An 18322-nucleotide genomic window follows, 5' to 3' on the forward strand; every position below is an offset into this window, starting at 1 on the left:
CAGGACTCCAGCTCCCGGGGGCCTGGGCCTTGCCCAGCGCGCCCCGCGGCGGGGAGGGGCCGGGGCAGCTCCAGCAGGCGAGCAGCGCGGTGGGCTGTGCCTGATAGGGAAGTCCCCCGCCCGAGAGCGGGGCCGCGCTCGGGGTACCCTTGAGGTCCCTCCGCCAGGACCGTCCTCCTGAGGCCGCTCGGCGGGACGGGGTCGGGGGCGCGGAGCTGCTGCCCCCCTTGGCTTCGACGGGAGGGTGCGTCTGAGCTGGCTGGCTGCGAGGCGGGGCCGTCCCTGTGCTGCTGGGGAGGCGAAGGAGGGGAAGGGAGCGGAGAGGAAGGGGGTGGGGGTGTGCTGGCATTGCCGGGTGGGGGAGGCCGGCCGGCCGGCCGGCATGTGCTCTGAAGGGCCCCGGAGGCTCACCCTGTATTTGCTTTTTCTTCACGCGTGGGGTTGGGGGAAGGAGGCTGCTCCCCCTTTGCTCGTGGCGGAACAGCAGCTCTTCCTGCAGTCACTTCAACCTGCCCATGTTGAAGGCTGTCTTAGAGCCGTGTGTTTACTTAGTCTTCCCTGCTTTATGGCTGAGCTATTTCTGTGGCTTATCTGTTTAGGTAGTTGACCTGTACTCTGGAAATTCATCTCTAGAGCTTTGGGAGCTTCTGGTGAAGCTTTCTTACAGCCTTCTTAAACCTCTTCTTGTTCGCGGCAGGCTTGCAGGACTAGTTCGTGTAGAGGGTGGTGTAGCTGTTGCGAGATGTCACGATATTACCTCCACCTTAGGGGAAGGGTAGGAGGGCCTAGGCGAGAGTTATATAGTTGGAACTGCTTTAAAACTTGACGGTTGCATGACTAAATGTTAAAGGATGTTTGTATCTATTAGTCTGGTATGTTTGCTGGTACAAAATATGTGTCTCTGGAGTAGATGGTAAAGTAATTGCCATCCTTTTTTCTGTGAAGTTCTCTTAGTAGTGAGATGTGAGTAAGTAACCCTGTTGAAATCTGCTGTGGTTCTGTAATGAGACAACAAAAGAAGAGTATTAGAGTATTTTTTCTCTATGCCGTTAAAATTTATTTTTTATACCAGCTGGAAATAAAAACTTGAAATAAATAATAATAGCAACACTAATTTTCTTAGGACTTGAAGATGTCTAAAAAGAAATTGAAGAAATTAACTGGAAAGGAAGACTGTTTGGATGGCCGGGATGACAAAGTAGGAACAGCTGTATTATTACTATTATCATGGTTTTAATTCAGACCCCTACATTCAAGAGAAGAGCATGAATTGTTTAGCCATCTTGTGACAGAAGGATTAATCAGATTTAAAGGTGGGGTCATTAAGAACAGCAGGAGGGTCGAATTGGTCAGATAACTGCAAGTTCTAGCCAGATAACTAGCTTATGTTTTTCTCCAGAGGCTATGAGTAGTGTGGGTATCAGAAAATAAGAGATTTTTTTATTTTAGTATAGCTTCCTGGTTGAGGAAGATTGAGCTTAAAACTGTTACCAAAATCACTACTCTTTTCCTGGATTCTTCTTTATCTTGGATCATATATCTTAATGTTTTGATTAATCTCAAATTGTACTTCACAGCATTTTAGCAAGCAACTCTCAAATATTTCCTTTTAACCACGGAGACATAAATCAGTGACCAAAATTCTTAGTGTACTCTGGTACATATTTGTATCTAGTGAGTAAGCTTTCATTGAATCGCTTGTAAAAGGCAGGCGCTACAGGGGTGATATTCTTTCTGGTCATGCTTGTATGTAGTTTCCCATTCTTTTTTATTGTTTGTATCCTCTTCTGGAAATTATTTCCTGCCAGTAGTATAATACATATCCAATAAATCAGTAGTTTAATAAATCCACACTTAAGTTTGCTAGTTTTTTTTCCCTTGGCTTTTGTAAAGTATATATGAAATAACAGAGCTTTTAACTGTCTTATCATAAATGTTTCAAAAAATGTTTGGAAGTGTTTATAAATGAGCGTGATACTATGGCCTTATAAACTGAGTTATACATGTTAGAAGCCTTTTGCTCTTGTATAAAATGTAGTTCAAAGCCAAATATTTGTAGCTATTTTTTTCCCCCCTGAATTCCTTATTGTTATTCAATTTGTCTTTTAACATTAACTTATTCTAAGGTTTGTTTTTACTTCTGTAATACAAAGGGTAAAAACTTGGCTTAAAACCTTGTACTATAGCTGTATTGCCATTGCTAATGCCTATACCAGTTTGAAGAATACAGAATTTTAACTGTTGCATGACCTCAATCTGTTTTAGACAGTATTTAATATTGCTATATGCAGACATTATTGCTATACAACTTTGCTTTACATTTGCTTTTTATATAATGTAAATTTTTTATATAATGTAAATGTTTTAAATAATGTAAATCTAATTTGCTTTACACTATTGGTGTACAAATATTGCTATATGCAGCATTAAATATTGCTACATGCAGACATACCAGTGCAAGCAACAGTGAGAACCCAAACTAATAATAGTAAAAAGGTAAGGAAACCTCTGAATAGTAGCAAGTTGTTTCTTCAGTGTGATCACAGTATGGATAAGAGGTATCTTCTGCTCTTATAGGTGAGAATAAGCTATTTAAGTAGAATCATATTTAGGCATGATTGTGTAGGGGCTTTGTGGTTTTTTTTTGTGTGGTGTAAGCATGACCACAGATTACAGAAAACTTTATGCCTGTTAGCTTTTAGCGGTTTGGCATATAATTCCATAAGTATGAGTGAAAGGACATTTGTCACAGTATAAATCACAACAGCTTTACACAGAGCTGTCTGGAGGAGTCGGAACAGCTGCCTCTTGGTAACATGGCCTGGATAACACCAGGTGATATGATAGCCATGGGATTGTAAACAGAACACCTAAACCAGTCTGCTCCAAGAGGACATTTACCCCAAACTGATAATGCTAAGAGGAAAGTAATAGTAAGAAAGTTTGCTTAGGATGACCAAATTAAGTGAAAATCAGGGCATTATCAAGAGACTTTTGAGAAAAGAAGGAGCTAGGTTGAAAAATTTTAAAAACATCATGAAAACTCGTGGTTCTAGGGGAACGGGCCTTGAAGAGAGAAAGTGGTAACTGAGCAGCAGTCAGACTGGGCTTGATACTGCCAGAGGTTGTCCCACCAGCATCACAACCTCTGCTTACCCCAAGGGAGCACCTTTACTGCTGGACACTGTCAGTAGCCTGCATTCCAGCTGGTGGAGTGACAGTACAGGAGAGGCATCCCCTAGGGTCCCCCACCTTGAGTGTGTGTACGTGACCTCGTGGGAGGCCTTTCTTACCAGTGTGTGTGTTAGCAGATTGTAGGAAGTGGTACAGCTGCACATGTGACTGGAGCGCCCACGTCTTCAACAGCATGAGTGTGTGTGCCAAAGTGTATCATGTAGGTGTGTGAGATTTTAAACTTCCTGGTACCAAGTCATCTGATCTGATACCATTTTGTAATTGTCTATTATTATAGTTTTTTCTGTTGTATTGCTATTATTGATCCTGAGTGGGTAGTTCACTGATTGCCAGTTAATTGAGTTGTTAATAAATCAATGAAACACTTTGACTCCTATTTGACTATAATCATGTGAGTTGAACAGGTTCTGCAGCAAGTTGCATCGATACGATTCTCAGTGGCAGCAGCCTTTAACAGTCTCCTGAGTTACGATTTCATTGGTTTTGCTGCTGTTACAACTCCAGAACCAACCACAGGCAGAAGTTCTCAAAATTTCCTTAATTAATTAGGACTCCACTAGTTTCTGCAAACCTTTTATTTTTTTAATGAAGTGCTTTCTAATGTGGAAGTAAAATAGCTAAGGCCTGATAGGCCTTTGCAGGCCTCTCTAGTGAGGAGAATCTCTGCAGCAGTGACCTAATGGCCTCACTGAGCCAGCAAGACCCAATTATTGAAGGAGTGAATTATGTGTAAAAGGATGTACTGCCTGGAGCTTCCTTATCTGAAGTAATCCATATGTTACCATTCTCTGTTGAAATTTCCTACACCCTGCTGTAGTTCTGGAAAAACTGAGTCACATAACCCAAAGGTATATAAAAATTAACTGTCATGCCAGGCAGAGTTCATATCAGCAGTCTGTCATTTTGCTGCTCTCTGTTCTCTCCCATAGCTGCAATAATAAACTGCATTCTGTTGTGACCTGATCAAAGTCGCCTTCCAGTTATTCTGCAACATGAATGCGATGCAGCTTCCAATATAGATAGGCCAAGCAGTGATATAACTGCTTTCTAAACAAGGACTGTTCAATCTTTACTCTTAACCAGGCCTATGTAACTGCAGTTTCACACTGTTCTACCTAATTAGTAAATCTGGTAAGAATTAATAACACATCTTTTCTGCACAAAAACTTCCCATAGAAATATCCTCTGTTTGGATAGAGGATACTTCCTCTGTAGTTAGAAGCAGTCTTCAGGTAACTTTCTTTTCCCTAAGAATTTTTATAAATGTACAAAAATGTATATTTTACATACTGATATACTTGTAGAGTATATGAAACACATGAATGCTAAATATGTTTGTTTAGTTGAGCTTTCTCTATTTATAACCCAGGACTCTGTGCCACATTCAATTTTTCCCCTTGTGTTGTTCTTAAATACAACAAAATCTAAATACTAAATTATAGCAAGGTATGTGGCTTTTTCAAACTTACTCAAAATCATAGTGAATCCAGTGTGAAATAATAGGTTGTTCCATCTTACGAAGGTTTTTTTAACTGCAGTTTCCTCTAAGCCCTTGGATTTTTTCCTTCTTTCAGAACTCTGAAGACACAAGATCTCATAACCATACTATGAAAGGAGAGACAGAATTTCAGAGGTAAATTCTTGCTCTGTCATTAAATGGAACTGCTTAAAAATAAAACAGTCACAGACTTTTTTTTAATACTAAACTTAAGAATTTTGTTTGACTTGTTCACCAAATAAAATATGGTATTTTAACTGATGAAGTGTTGGCATCGCATTAATGAGTGGATTCTGTCTCAGCCAGGCAGTTTGAGATAGTTGAGAAGGCAGGGTTCAGATTTTTTTTTTAACTCTAACATATGGTACTACACTTCAAATAAGATCAGAATTATATCCTTCCAACACTGCTGTCATTAAAAAGATTTTTTTTTTGTCTTGAGCACTACCTTGTTGGTCTGTATTGCATATTACACATTTTGTTAGCAAAAAAAGGCTCCAGTAAAGTCTGGAGGATAGTTCTGTAGTGAACGTAGTACCTTTAATAGATTCCTGTAGTCCTGAAATCATTGATTTCTTCCTGATGCTTGAAGTAAGTGATTCCAAGGCAAAGAAAGCAATCTTTCACCTTGAGTGTAGCAAATGTAAACAGCGTTTGAAAACTACTTCATATAAAGTGAGAATGTTGTCATGAATCCTGAGATGGAAAAGCTTTGGATTGTTTCTTAATTATGGTGAAATCTTGTTCCAGTTTCTCTGTTAGACTGGAGTTGTAAGTCACAGGGTATTTAGCTGCATGTATACATGCTGTTAAGCACTGTTTGTTAGGACAGTATGGTATAACCATGAAACAGTAACTATGTTCATGCCAAAACTCTGTCCAGTCCAGTACCCTATCCCTGACAGTGGCCAATAGGGCTTGCATAGGAAGGAATATGTGAAACAAGACAAATATGAAATGATTTTTCCTGTTGTACACCCTTCCAGCTTCAGAGAACCAGTTAGGGGTCTCCTGAGTCAGAAGTTGGTTGCCAATCAGTGCATTTAAGTTACCTGTACTACGTGAGTTTGTCAAATGGCCTTACCTCCCCAACATTTTTGACAACACTATTGTAGAGTAGGATAGAAACTTTCTTTGGCTATTTTAAACCTAGTGTGTGATAAATTTATTGAGTATTTTCTCTGCTCGTATAAAAAAAGTTTTCTATTCAGTTTTCATATCCTTCATGATTTCTGTAGATTGTTACATATTCCCATCAATCATTCCTTTTCCAAGTTCTCCAGTCTGTTTATCCTTCCCTGTTTGAAAGCTGCATGGTGTTTGGCACTGTGTGGCCGAGCTGAACTGCTGCACACTTGAATTTTAGGGTGACACACCTTGTATATCATTAAACTGCTATTAAAACTTATCTGTGTGATAAGATGAAACTAGACTTTGTAGGGCATCTCTCAAATCAATAGATAGTGAATGCACAAAAAGCTTTTTTTGAATTTTGTAAGCTAAAATAGCTTTACAGCTATGAAAAACATAAATACTAAAAATGCTGTATCAAACTATTTTAAAGGACAGATGTTGCTGCAAGTTCATATTTAAGAACAGACCAAACTGGTACTCATAAATACTTAGCTGTAACTGCCTAAATCAAGTGCAGGCTTTTTTTTTTTTCTTTTACATTAACTGAGCTAGATTACTTTTTTTGTAATGTTTCTATAGATTCAAAGTAGAGAAAGATGGGCAAGAGAAGAAGCAAGACCAAAGTTCTAATATTTCTCACAGCGCTGATGGAAGATCCCAAGGAAAATTTCCGAATAGAAGCAAAACCACAGACAATTCTTTAATCCAAACTGAAAAGCAAAAGAGAATAGTTATCCAATTTAAAGCCAAAGAAATTAAACATGGAAAAAGCACACGCACTCCTGATGTGACTACTAGCAGGGAAAGTTATAACAAAAGTGGTTTTGATGGAACAGAAGGAAAAAGAGTCTGGCATAGCTTTGCAGTTCAGAGGGACAAGGTACTGAAGAAAAAGGCAGAGAAAGTTGAACTCTGCAAACTAAAGTTAAAAGCAAAACAAACTACGTTGGAAAAATTTAAGTCATCTGCGTATGATTCACATGTACTACATAAAAAGGCAGCTGGATCAAAAAAATTGAGTGAAGATGTCAGAATTCCAAAAAAGCCATCTGACACCTCTACAGGGACTGTGCATGATGATACGCCTTTCACTAAGAAGCCAAATACATTGTCTAGGACTTGGGAAGAAGAGTATGAAGAAGAATATAAGGAGTTTTCTAAGAAAAAATGGCTTGTGAATAAATATACACCATCACACTATTCAACTGAAACACCACAACGATGGGACTCCTGTAAACGGAAAAAACAGGATGCTGATTCTGATAAAGCTACTGGTAATTCAGGGACTGAAGAAAGGGACTTTGAAGCCACAGCATTATGTTTTAAGCAGGTAATGAGAACCCAATTCTTTCTATTATTCAGGTAGATGTTTCAGGCTAGTTTCTGAATGGCAGGCAGTTTTTATATAAGCAGACTGTCTTCTTACAGATTTTGACCAGGATTTCATAGCTAACTAGATGGATTTTTCTGATCCCAGTGTAAACCATGTTAAAATGTTTTTCTGCTCTGCTAAATGGTTAAACAAATTAGAATAAAAAAGGTCTTGCATATTAGGACTGTGTCTGCACATATGCTTTCATAGCTTTACTTTGCTGCTGGAGGTGTGGAATACTTCAATTTAGGTATAAGTCAACAGAATTTTTTTTGACCTGACATGGTTGTATAATTTTTTGAATGAATAAACTAAAGCAATGAACACTTGCCTGCCAAACAGGTGCTCATTGCTGACAAAGGGATGCCAGGAGAACTTGCTGTAGATCTAGGACTAAATTTGTACGTTTCCTGCACAACTTCACGTTTGGCTGTGATCGGTTTGTTTTTAAGTTCTAGCTTCTGTTAGGCTTTGCACCTCAACTTTATCTTGAGCGTGGTTACTTTTTTGTTATTGTTCTCGTTAACATGCCTAGCAACATGATTTCAATTCATGTTACAGTAGCGCAATCATTTTGTGTGTATACAAAAATAGTAATTACATACAGAATCATGGAATCATTGAGGTTGGAAGGCACCTCTGGAGATCATCTAGATCAGCCCCCTTGCTCAAGTAGGGTCAGCTAGAGCAGGTTGCCCGGGACTATGTCCAGTCAGGTTTTGTATATCTCTGAGGATGGAGACTCCACAACCTCTCTGGGCAGCCTGTTCAAGCACCTTCACTGTAAAAAAGTGGGGTTTTTCTACGTTCAGATGGAATTTGCTGTGTTTCAGTGTGTGCCTGTTGCCTCTTGTCCTGGCACTGGGCACTGTTAAGAGTCTGGTTCCATCTTCTTTACACCCTACCGTTAGACATTTATAAATGTTGATAAGATTCCCCTTTTTTCCAGGCCAAACAGTCCCAGCCCTTTCAGCCTCTTGTATGACATGCCCCAGTCCTTTAATCATCTTAGTGACCCTTTGCTCAGTTCGCTCCATTAAATTCATGTCTGTCTTGTACTGGGAAGCCCAGAGCAAGAACACGTAGTCACAAACCCACAAGAGACTGGAAAAATGGGCTTACTGTGTAAACCACTTTATTTATTTTAAAAGAAAGCTATCATTCTAAGCCCTTTTGAAATGATACTGTAGATGCTTCATCATGGATATAAAAAATGTTTTATGTTACCTATTCAATTCACTTGGGAATATTCAGTGTTATCTAAAAAGCACTCTAAAAGACTATATGTGTTCTACTTCCCTTCCTACTTGTTTCTAGAATTTTGAGGTCCCGTGCACGTCTGACTCCTACCAAGAAGGTGAGGATATAAAGTCTGTCCAAAAGGTTAGTGATGTACTTGTTTAACACTAAAGAGCTATATTCTGAAACTCTTGACATGGGATCACTTGTTCCTCAGTCTTCCTTGATATTTTGTGTTATTGGTATGTTTTTTTAAATTCTTCCCACAGAGTTTTGAAGTCTTTCCACCCCTTCAAGACAGCCAGAATCTAGAAACAGATCAAGAGGTTAGTAATGCTTTAATTTAACACTTCTAAGTTGTATTAAAAACTTATGTCATCGAGGTTATGTAGGTGGACAGTTCCCTGACCTTTCCTAGTATTTTGCATTGTTGGCTTATGATCAGCACTTAGAAAAATGTGGAGCGTTTTTTTCAAATAGTAAACAAACTTGCTAAAGTACTCCTAATGAGGAACTTTCTGAGATAGATTGCCTTTCTGTTGTTCTCTGCAACGTAGGGGGTCTTCGTAGTTGCTTACATACTCTAGCTATCTCATTTTCCATCCTCTTAAGTTTCAAGTTGGAAAGGAGACATATTTTTTTAAGAAACACCTGTCAGGAAATTTGCAGTCTATGTAGCAAAAAATGGAACAAAGTTTTTTGGGTACCAGGTAGAAAGGTCATAAACAAATCTTCCTTCTAGGCCATATTTTGGACGTCTTTTGTGGACTTCTTACAGTGGAGGATGTGCAGAAGGTTGTCATGGCTTTACATTTGCTGTACCAACTTAAAATTTTTCATGCTTAATTTTTAGTCAGTTTTAACACGACACCTTTAATGCAAAAGTATCTTTTTCATGAACAGTTCATAAGTGATTGCTTACAATTGATTTCATACGTGCAAATTTTTTTCATTGTAGATGCAGATAGTTGAAGATTTGCACGTTGCTCGTGTTCAAAAGAGGATGGCACTGTCTGTAGTACAAACTTGTGGAGAACTTACAAGTATGGAAATAGATCTTCCAGAACAGGATTTAAATATTTCTGCTGGTATGTCATGATTTGATGTTCTTTGGTATCTACTTGCAGCTAGCTGTTACAGTCGGTTAGTGGTCTGAGTAGAGAGTATACAACTGATTTTTTCACAACTGTTGTTTTTGTTTGTTTTTTTTTTCTCTTTTTTTCCCCCAGAGGCTTTTACTTCTGGTCTGAACATATTAGTGGTGATTGACACAAATATAATGATTAGTCACCTTGAGTTTGTCAGATCCCTGAAATCTGAGGATATACCAGGTATGTGAATACATGGTGATCAATAAGACATTTTAAGAAAAAACAGATGTTGTAAGAACTTCAGGCTACGTGAAGAAAAACAAAACTGGGCTCCTTAAAAAGGCAGCAGGTTTCATATAGAAGCAGGAGGCTCACACTTAAGAGGCTGATTCTATGAACCCAAATAGGCTGTCTCTTAAGGAAAATTCAGCTATGAAAGTGGAACCTGCTATACTTATACCTACGTACATACAGAGAATCATGGTCAACATTCCCAGGAATGTGCATGAAGTCTTACCTATTGTAAGAACATACTTTTAAGCATTTTATCCATTACTAGTGGTAATGATGTTTTCTACTCTCTTTTTAGAAATTTTTTTTTCTAGAAATCTAAAAACATTTAAAATCTGATAAGCAGTCCGTCAGTGCTTTATTTCTGTCCTGGTAAAGGTCACAAAATTCATGAGATGTGTGAGCAATTTCTCAGGAATTCAGATTGTAGACTCTGGCTTTAATGTTTGGCTTTAATATCTTGTGAAGCTTTTAGTGATTTAATGTTAGCAGGATTAGGATTGTGCGTGTCAGTTGTTGGTAGACATATTTGGAATCTATCAGAATGCTTAGGGAGCTTTGATGCTTTCAGCTAATGAATACACTTATTTTGGCCACCTGGAAAATAACTTTAATAAGGGCCTGAGTAATTTTCAAAAGTGTGTCAGACTGTATTTCTCTTTCCCATATTAGGAATGGTGTTGCATTGTGTACAGTGGGATGTGTTTTTTAGGATATTGCAGCTTCCAATTTCTGGTCCTGCACCAGACCCATTATGCAAAAGGTTCAGAAGGTTGCTGATTCCTGACCTATCTATTACAAAGCAGGTGGATATTAATGTATTTTTTCAAAATTGTATTCTTATAATGTGAATGGGAAAGAAAACAGTTGAAGTATTTGTTGTGGGTGGACCAACAGAACAGTCATTAAATTTCTGATTTACCATGTATTTCATATATAATAGTTTTAAAGTTCAAACCATAATTAAATACAAATAAAACCATGGTCCAATATCCATACTTCCTGTTCCTTGCTCAGGGATGCTGGTTGGTAGTTAGCACAAACCATTGCTCCTTATATTTGATGATTGTTTTTGCACAGTGACTGTTGTGGTCATTCAGGTATTTTCAGCCTGTTCTTTCAGCTGCTGTCACCTACCTTGCTTTAACATCTTACAGTGAGTGTGTGATAGGATGTTAATTGCTGCAAATGTATTTTACAACTCACTACACTCTGTTGTCAAAGTATTCTGTTCATTAAAATTGTTTATTCTTTTTGTTTGCCTAATATTGTAATTTTTACATGTGACCAATGTAGTGCCAGTTTGAGGTTAGGTTAGAAGGAGGGAGCTTGTCCTTTTTCAGTTGTTCATTTTTTAATGCTGGATACTCTTGAGCATGGAATATGAAAACTACTGGCAAAAAAGATATGTGTGAGCTTACATAAATACGATGTTTGAATTCAAAGTTAACTGTAGTAGTTTGCGTGGCTTTTCAAAATGTCTTTGGTTTTTTGTTTTGTTTTTGTTTTTTTCCCTTCCAGGGGTTGGCAGACTTGCATTAATAATTCCTTGGGTCGTTCTACAAGAGTTGGACAACTTGAAGAAGGGGAAAATGTTGCAGCATGTTCGGGACAAAGCTATTCCTGCAGTCCAGTTCATCTACATGTGTCTCAAAAACCAAGATTCAAAATTGTGGGGACAATCCATGCAGCTTGCTTCTCAAAAAATATGTAATATATGTGCAATCAATTTGTTTTGGGTAATTAATCCTTGCAGTTCACCTAATGTGAACCTTAGCACTAAGTTTTGAGTTTAATACAGTCTTCACTCTGCAGTTTGCTAATTAAAATTAGCTAATAGCTTACAGCAGCCTTCGGAGCATATCCGTATTTGCATAGTATGCAAATACCTTATTCAGATTAGTGCTTTGTTCACTATTGTTTTATCAATTGTTTCTCACTTTCAGCTGCATCGGTTGGTAAGTGGGCTATTACTTAATGAAAATTCATCTAGTTACTACTTTTACCTATGAACTAAGGATATGTTGTGTGCTTTTGCCTCGATCATCACAAAATCTAACATACTCAAATTTACATGTGGCTCACTTGACGTTTTCTGGCAAAACCATAGCGTTTTTGAGTGGAATAGTACCTAAGAATTCAAAGCTCAGACTTGTGCTTAGTATACACTTCTCTGTCCTTGTTTGGGGAGTATTACATTTAAAAACAGTACCATGACTACACTGAAGTATTTCTTATTGAATTGAGTTACTTCTGAACATGTCAGCACTGTCTTAACTAAATTCGCAGATGGCCTGAGTGATGAGAACAATGACGATCGTGTTTTACAATGTTGTCTGCAGTATCAGAACCTCTTTCCTCAAGCTGTTGTCATACTCTGCACGTGAGTTCCTCTGTGTTTTTAGGTCTCTTATGAAGTGTAAGGTAGTCTCATGCCAAATACAGCATTTTCAGATCGTATCTTAAAAGTGAAGAGCTGCTTCTGAAATAAGCTTTTTGAGGAGCAATCACCCTCTTAAAAGCTAGAGTAGAAGGAGAAAGTAGAAGTAGAACGGCAAATCATGCTTGACAAACCTGATCACTTTCTACAACAAAGTAACCTGCTCAGTTGATGTGGGGTGAGTGGTGGACATTGTCTACCTGGATTACTCCAAGGCTTTTGATACCGTTTCTTTCTCACAGCCTCCTCCTAGAGAAACTGATGTTACAGTCTAGACAAGTGGTCTGTGCGTTGGGTGGGGAACTGGCTGAGAGGCTGCACCCAGAGGGTGGTGGTAAATAGCTCCTTTTCAAACTGGCAACTTGTCACAAGTGGGGTCCCCCAGGGATCGATGTTGGGCCCAACGCTGTTTAGTATCTTTAAGTGATCTGGATGATGGGATCAAGCATACCCTGATGAATTTTGCCGATGATACCAAACTGAGTGGGGAAGCAGACACTTCAGAAGGGAGAGCCACCCTGCAGGAAGACGTGAATAGGCTGGAAGAGTGGGCTAACAAGAACCTTATGAAGTTCAGTAAAGACAAATGTAAGGTCTTGCACCTGGGAAAACAATCCAGGAGTGCAGCACAGGCTGGGATCTACCCAGCTGGGGAGCAGCTCTGTGGAAAGGGACCTGGGGGTCCTGATGGACCACAAGCTGTATATGAGTGAACAGTGTGCTGCTGCAGCAAAGAAAGCCAACAGCATGCTGGGTTGCATCAACAAGGGCATCCCCAGCAGAGATAAAGACATCATTATCCCACTCTACTCAGTGCTTATCAGGCCACACCTGGAATACTGTGTTCAGTTTTGGTCCTCGCTGTACAAAAAAGATGTGGACAGGCTGGAGAGGGACCAGAGAAGGGCCACAAAGATGATCAAAGGACTGGGAAGCCTGCCATATGAGGAAAGGCTGAGAGAACTGGGTTTGTTCAGCCTTGAGAAAAGAAGGCTTAGGGAAGACCTTATCACCATGTTCCAGTATTTAAAGGGTGGCTACAAAGAAGATGGAGACTCCCTGTTTACAAGGAGTCACATGGAAAAGACAACGGGTAATGGGTACAAGTTACTCCTGGGGAGATTCTGATTGAACACAAGAGGACAATTTTCACAATGAAAACCATCAGCCATTGGAATAACCTCCCCAGGGAAGTGGTGGATTCCCCAACATGGGACACTTTTTAAGATTGGGCTGGACAGGGTGCTGGGCCATCTTGTCTAGACTGTGCTTTTGCCAAGAAAGGTTGGACCAGATGATCCCTGAGGTCCCTTCCAACTTGGTATTCTATGATGATACAATAAAACACAAAGACTGTGGATGTAATCACCTTCATGTGCTTGAGGCCTGAAGTAGAATTAAGCTTATTCAGTGCTCAATCTAAAAACTTTTTAAAGCATAGCTTTCTCAGAGCTTATTCTGATTTCTCATTAAAAAATATTGGAGTTACAAAATTAAAAAAAAAAAAAATTGTATTAATGATTGAGATCCAGTTAGATACTTTGTTTCTGCCCACCTGGTTGGGGACAGTGATAAACATTGACAAGGGTTAATCTTAGAAAGAGCGAAGATGGAGATAAATTTGCCTCTGGTTTGGGGAGAGTGATGGACATTGAAGATTACTCTTAGAAAGAGAAAAGATGGAGGCAGATTTGCCTCTACTCTTGTTCTGTGAGGATAACAGTTGACTTTTGAGTATTGATTCTCAATTTGATACAAATCACATGAAGCTAGTTTTTGAAGGGCTAATATTCCTTGACAGGTACTGTAAACAGCTTGCTTTGGTCTTTGCTAAAACCTGCATAGTTTCAGTAAGTGGGGTTAAGACCCTAGGTATCAGTTGTTTTGTGTAAGGTGATGTGTGTGGATTGGGTTGCTGCTGAAAATACAATTTCAATCACAGTATTGGCAGGGCTGTTGATAAAGACTTAAGATTTCTCTGAGTAAAGACCAGGAGGTGACTTCAGAAGTGCTTTTCATCTGAAAATCCCTTTATCCTTTATCATTATAAGCAATCGAAATTTTTGAGAAAGTACTAGGATCCAACTTTGTACTGCATCTTAACAGTAGTTCTGCTGGAGCAGTGTATACCTCAGGGCAGCATTTGGGACAATGATTTGGCCAGTAGAACAGTAAAAAAGGGTGTCGAAAATGAGGATTTATTGTAGCAATCAAATAAGATATTTCTGTCTTAGAATCATTGCCTTGTTTGCATTCTAAGATCACAGCAACTAGGCATCATTGCTGTAGTATTTATAGCTGTTTTTTTCTTAAAGCAAACCTAGAGCCTGAAACATTTTTCAGCGTGTTTCTATTTTTTTCAGAATAGCTGCTTTAGTTAATTTTCTGGTTTAATTTTTTGAACTGTTTCTAATTGCTTGAGAAAGACAACTTCATATATAATGAAGCTCACAAAATAAACTTACCGAAGGCAGTTTTTTCAGTGTGTTGCTTTTATTACTTGTGACGTAATAATGTCAGGTTTATGTCAACAATTAATTCTCTTCTCCTAGGGATGATAAAAATTTATGTAATAAAGCCATTGTGAGTGAGGTCAAAGCATTCTGCAAAGCTGATTTGGTTGCTGCTCTACAGAATCTGAATGTAAACAGGCCCCAGAAATGTCTTGAGCTGCAACAGTCAAAATGTGGTAAGTTTGTTTAATGTGCACATACATATATGCTGGTTTTTGAGACATGTAATCACCAGTGTAGGAGAGGGAGAATAGTTTCAACTATAGCTTGAGTTTTCATATACTTTGAATCCTTAGGAATGCTTTTTGTTTGAGGCAGATCTTTTATTTTCAAAAGTAAATGGTTTTCTGAAAGTTTGAGACCTTTATTAAAACATCTGTCTCTTAGAGTTCTAGGAAATTCAAATATGATGTATTTTTGTTTTATAGAAAAAACAGAGCACGAATTTCCTATGTTTATAGTAATTCAAAATGTTTCCTGAACTTTTTAGGACTGAAAAGAGGTTATTCCACTTGAGCCAGTTTGGGTCCTATTCTTAGCTGTAAAATTCGGTACACTAAGATCACTCCTTACATTTTATGCTAATACCTTTACCTGCATGCCAAACAGTAGAAATTGATTCTTGAATTGCCTGTTCATTTTTCCAAAGATACAAATACAGTTTACAGTATTAAGAAGTGATCTTCTTATACTTGCTGATAACCCCACTGGCTACATATAATCTAAGTTATTTAAGGAAAAAAGAAATGTGGAGTAAGATCACAAATGAATAATGCTCTGGGGAAATTAATCTTCTTGGTTAGTAGCTTGTAATTAAAAATACCCACAGTACAAGTGGGTATAACTAGAAATACTTGAAACCTAATTAGATGTAGCCCATCTGCTTTATAACATAAATATAAAGTGCAGTCTGTCTTTATAGGAACAAGTTATTTGTGTACCATCAACATAAATTAGATACAGAAACAGTTGCAATAAGTACCTTTTATTATCATTGGTTTGACAGATACAGAATTCGAGAAAACAAAAAGAGGTGATGCTAATCTTACTGCGCGATTCCCAAATATACTTCCAGACCTTGAAAAGAACTTAGGAGAAGCTTTATCTTGTATTTTGGAGACTGAAATGAAAATTGCATTTGGAAACCTATGGATGGAGGTGGTTTCTTATGTCATCTTGCTTGATGTTTCAAGTATTAAGAGGTTTAAATGTCCTTGATATTTTAATGATACTACCTGTGCTAAGCCAAACAACTAAGTCATCTAGTTCACTAACATTACAGTTCACTGACAGTGAACAGTTCAGTGTTCAGTTTTACTATTTCATTTTATAACAAGATTATTCTATTTGACCAGTAATGACTCTGCAGTATTTTAATAGTCTTTTAATAATACAGTAATAGAGATGCTGGCTGTTCAGTGTGAATTTTCAGAACTCTGTTTATTAGTTGTATTAAATTTCTGTTTCGGCTTTACTAGTATGGTTAAATCACTGCATTGTAAATATGTCCTTCAATAAATTATTCCATCCTGTTTTGTATAATATTGAGGCACTGTTGTTGCAGGCAGTTCTTCCCCATCAGAACATGTGTTTTTAGATACCATGTGGACAAAATTGTTCACAGCTAAATTGGTTACAATGCACATACAGAATTCCAAGAGTGTTAACGAGAACCTCCAAACACTCACTCATTCAAAAGTATTGTTAACTGAAAATAAATACTCATGTACAAGGCGCTTTCAAATTATCCATGCTTTGTTTTAGATTCTATTTTGTAGCTGGTAGGGGTTAGTTAGAAGTTTACATTTATTGCAGATAAGCCTCTGTGGCTTTCAAAAAAAAAAATCATTTGCATGGGATGACTGTTGTTCCACAAGATAGAGCTTTGATTAGCTGTTAAGCTTTTAGGCACTTCTGATTAACTTAGTTGGTTTCCGTTAACATCTTTTCAAACTCTGGTTTCACTTGGAAGTAATAAATTTCAATTTTATTGCAATATGCATATATTACTTCCTGTATATATAGTCACAGCTAGGAAAAGTATGTTTACTTTTTCACAATACCAGAAAATCAAAGGCCTATTTACTGTCGTTCTGGCTTTTGTACACAAGTAACACATTAAATCACTTTGAGATAACTTGAGACTATTTGGAATGTTTGAGAAAAGGGGAACCAAAAATCATGAAAATGTTGAAAGGTCATTATTGTACACTGAACACTTCTACGTGAGCATCTGTGTTTAACCATGATGCTATTGAATCAAATCTTTTTTAACAGATAAACTTGTTAAATCTGAATACAGCCTTATTTCTGAGGAATCATTGAAATTCTACTTCAGCAAGAACAAATCATAACATTATTGAAGAATAGAGCAGTTGTGAAATTATAGGAATATGTCTATATGAAAAGCAGCCTTTGAATTTATAACATACTATCTTTCAGATACTGTATCTGAAGCCACCATGGACATTAGCAAACTTGCTGAAGTGTTATAAAAAACACTGGATGGCTGTTTTTGGTTATGTTGTGCCAAGGAGTTTACTTTCAACCATTGAATGTCTCTATAAACACCTTTGTACAGGTAAGAATCTCTGAGAATGTTAATTGCAAACTTGTAAAAAACCTCACTGTACTGGTTTTAGTAGTTACAGAAGTAGATACTTTGAAAAGGCACATATTCTGGTTTTTTTCAATTTAAGATTATTCAGATGGATACCTTGGACAGTCTTACCTACTTTTGTATTGATCCACAATTTATTCCCTGGATGGGTGACAAAATCCAAACACTGTTTTTGTAGCCTTAAAGCTAGAATTGAAGTGAAATTGATGAGCTATGAATTACATTAAAGAAAAAAAAAGAAAGAAAAAAAAGAAAGCTTGTGCCAAGATCAAGTCCATCCAGGCTCTGGTCCCAGATGGTCTAAATATCACCTGCAAAAATCACGAAAATTATTTCTGAAAAAAAATTTTTTTTTTTTCATTTTGTAATTCAGTATTCTGCTGGCTTTGTTCTACTTTTTATACAAAGACAGTAAAAGCAAATGTATGGACACTATCAGGCATGCAAGAATTTATTTCACACATCTCTCTGTACCTGCAAAAATCAGGGGAAGAACATTTTAGTGAATATATATATTAATGGTCACCAAAGTCTCTGAACTCTTTTTAAAAAACAAATAATCTCTCTCCCTCCTTTGCCACCATGTTATGTGTGGCCAAATGATCTGCATTTGCCAAATAAAATATGGAGGAGTAAAGACTACTTAATGTGATAGATTAAGTAGGGCAGGGAGGTTTGTTTTCAAAAAAAGCCAACAACAACAAAAAAACAAATTCCTTTCATTTATTTAAAGATGTCTTTAAGAATTTGATTTTAACAGATATACCTCTTTTGGGATATTGCTGTTCTGCAGAATTATTTTAGATATGCCAGTTGATCCTCTTGCCAGATCCTGGGATAAATTTGGAAGACTTGATTAAGAAGGGAGAAATCGTAACCTCACACACATTTCTCTGGAAACTGTTTTATCTAATGCTTCTGAACCATTT

General features: G+C 37.7%; 1 protein-coding gene across 3 annotated transcripts in view; it reads left to right on the forward strand.

Moving 5' to 3' along the window:
- The first annotated feature begins 59 nt into the window (after positions 1–59).
- Positions 60–18322, forward strand: part of SWT1 (SWT1 RNA endoribonuclease homolog) — a 42097-nt gene continuing 23834 nt past the window's right edge. Inside the window, exons 1-13 of one of the 3 annotated variants that reach the window (XM_072867757.1) lie at positions 63–244; positions 1124–1198; positions 4770–4828; positions 6407–7157; positions 8517–8582; positions 8708–8764; positions 9397–9526; positions 9668–9769; positions 11342–11530; positions 12110–12203; positions 14813–14949; positions 15780–15931; positions 17216–17354. In XM_072867757.1, the coding sequence (XP_072723858.1) occupies positions 1133–1198; positions 4770–4828; positions 6407–7157; positions 8517–8582; positions 8708–8764; positions 9397–9526; positions 9668–9769; positions 11342–11530; positions 12110–12203; positions 14813–14949; positions 15780–15931; positions 17216–17354 (1942 nt within the window). In that variant the 5' untranslated portion in view covers positions 63–244; positions 1124–1132. Of the gene's footprint in view, positions 245–1123; positions 1314–4769; positions 4829–6406; positions 7158–8516; positions 8583–8707; positions 8765–9396; positions 9527–9667; positions 9770–11341; positions 11531–12109; positions 12204–14812; positions 14950–15779; positions 15932–17215; positions 17355–18322 lie in introns of those variants that run through there. The other 2 variants (XM_072867758.1, XM_072867759.1) reach the window with 2 other exon arrangements.

The sequence above is a fragment of the Ciconia boyciana genome, chromosome 7 (genome assembly GCF_034638445.1).
Source record: "Ciconia boyciana chromosome 7, ASM3463844v1, whole genome shotgun sequence".
NCBI lineage: Eukaryota > Metazoa > Chordata > Aves > Ciconiiformes > Ciconiidae > Ciconia > Ciconia boyciana.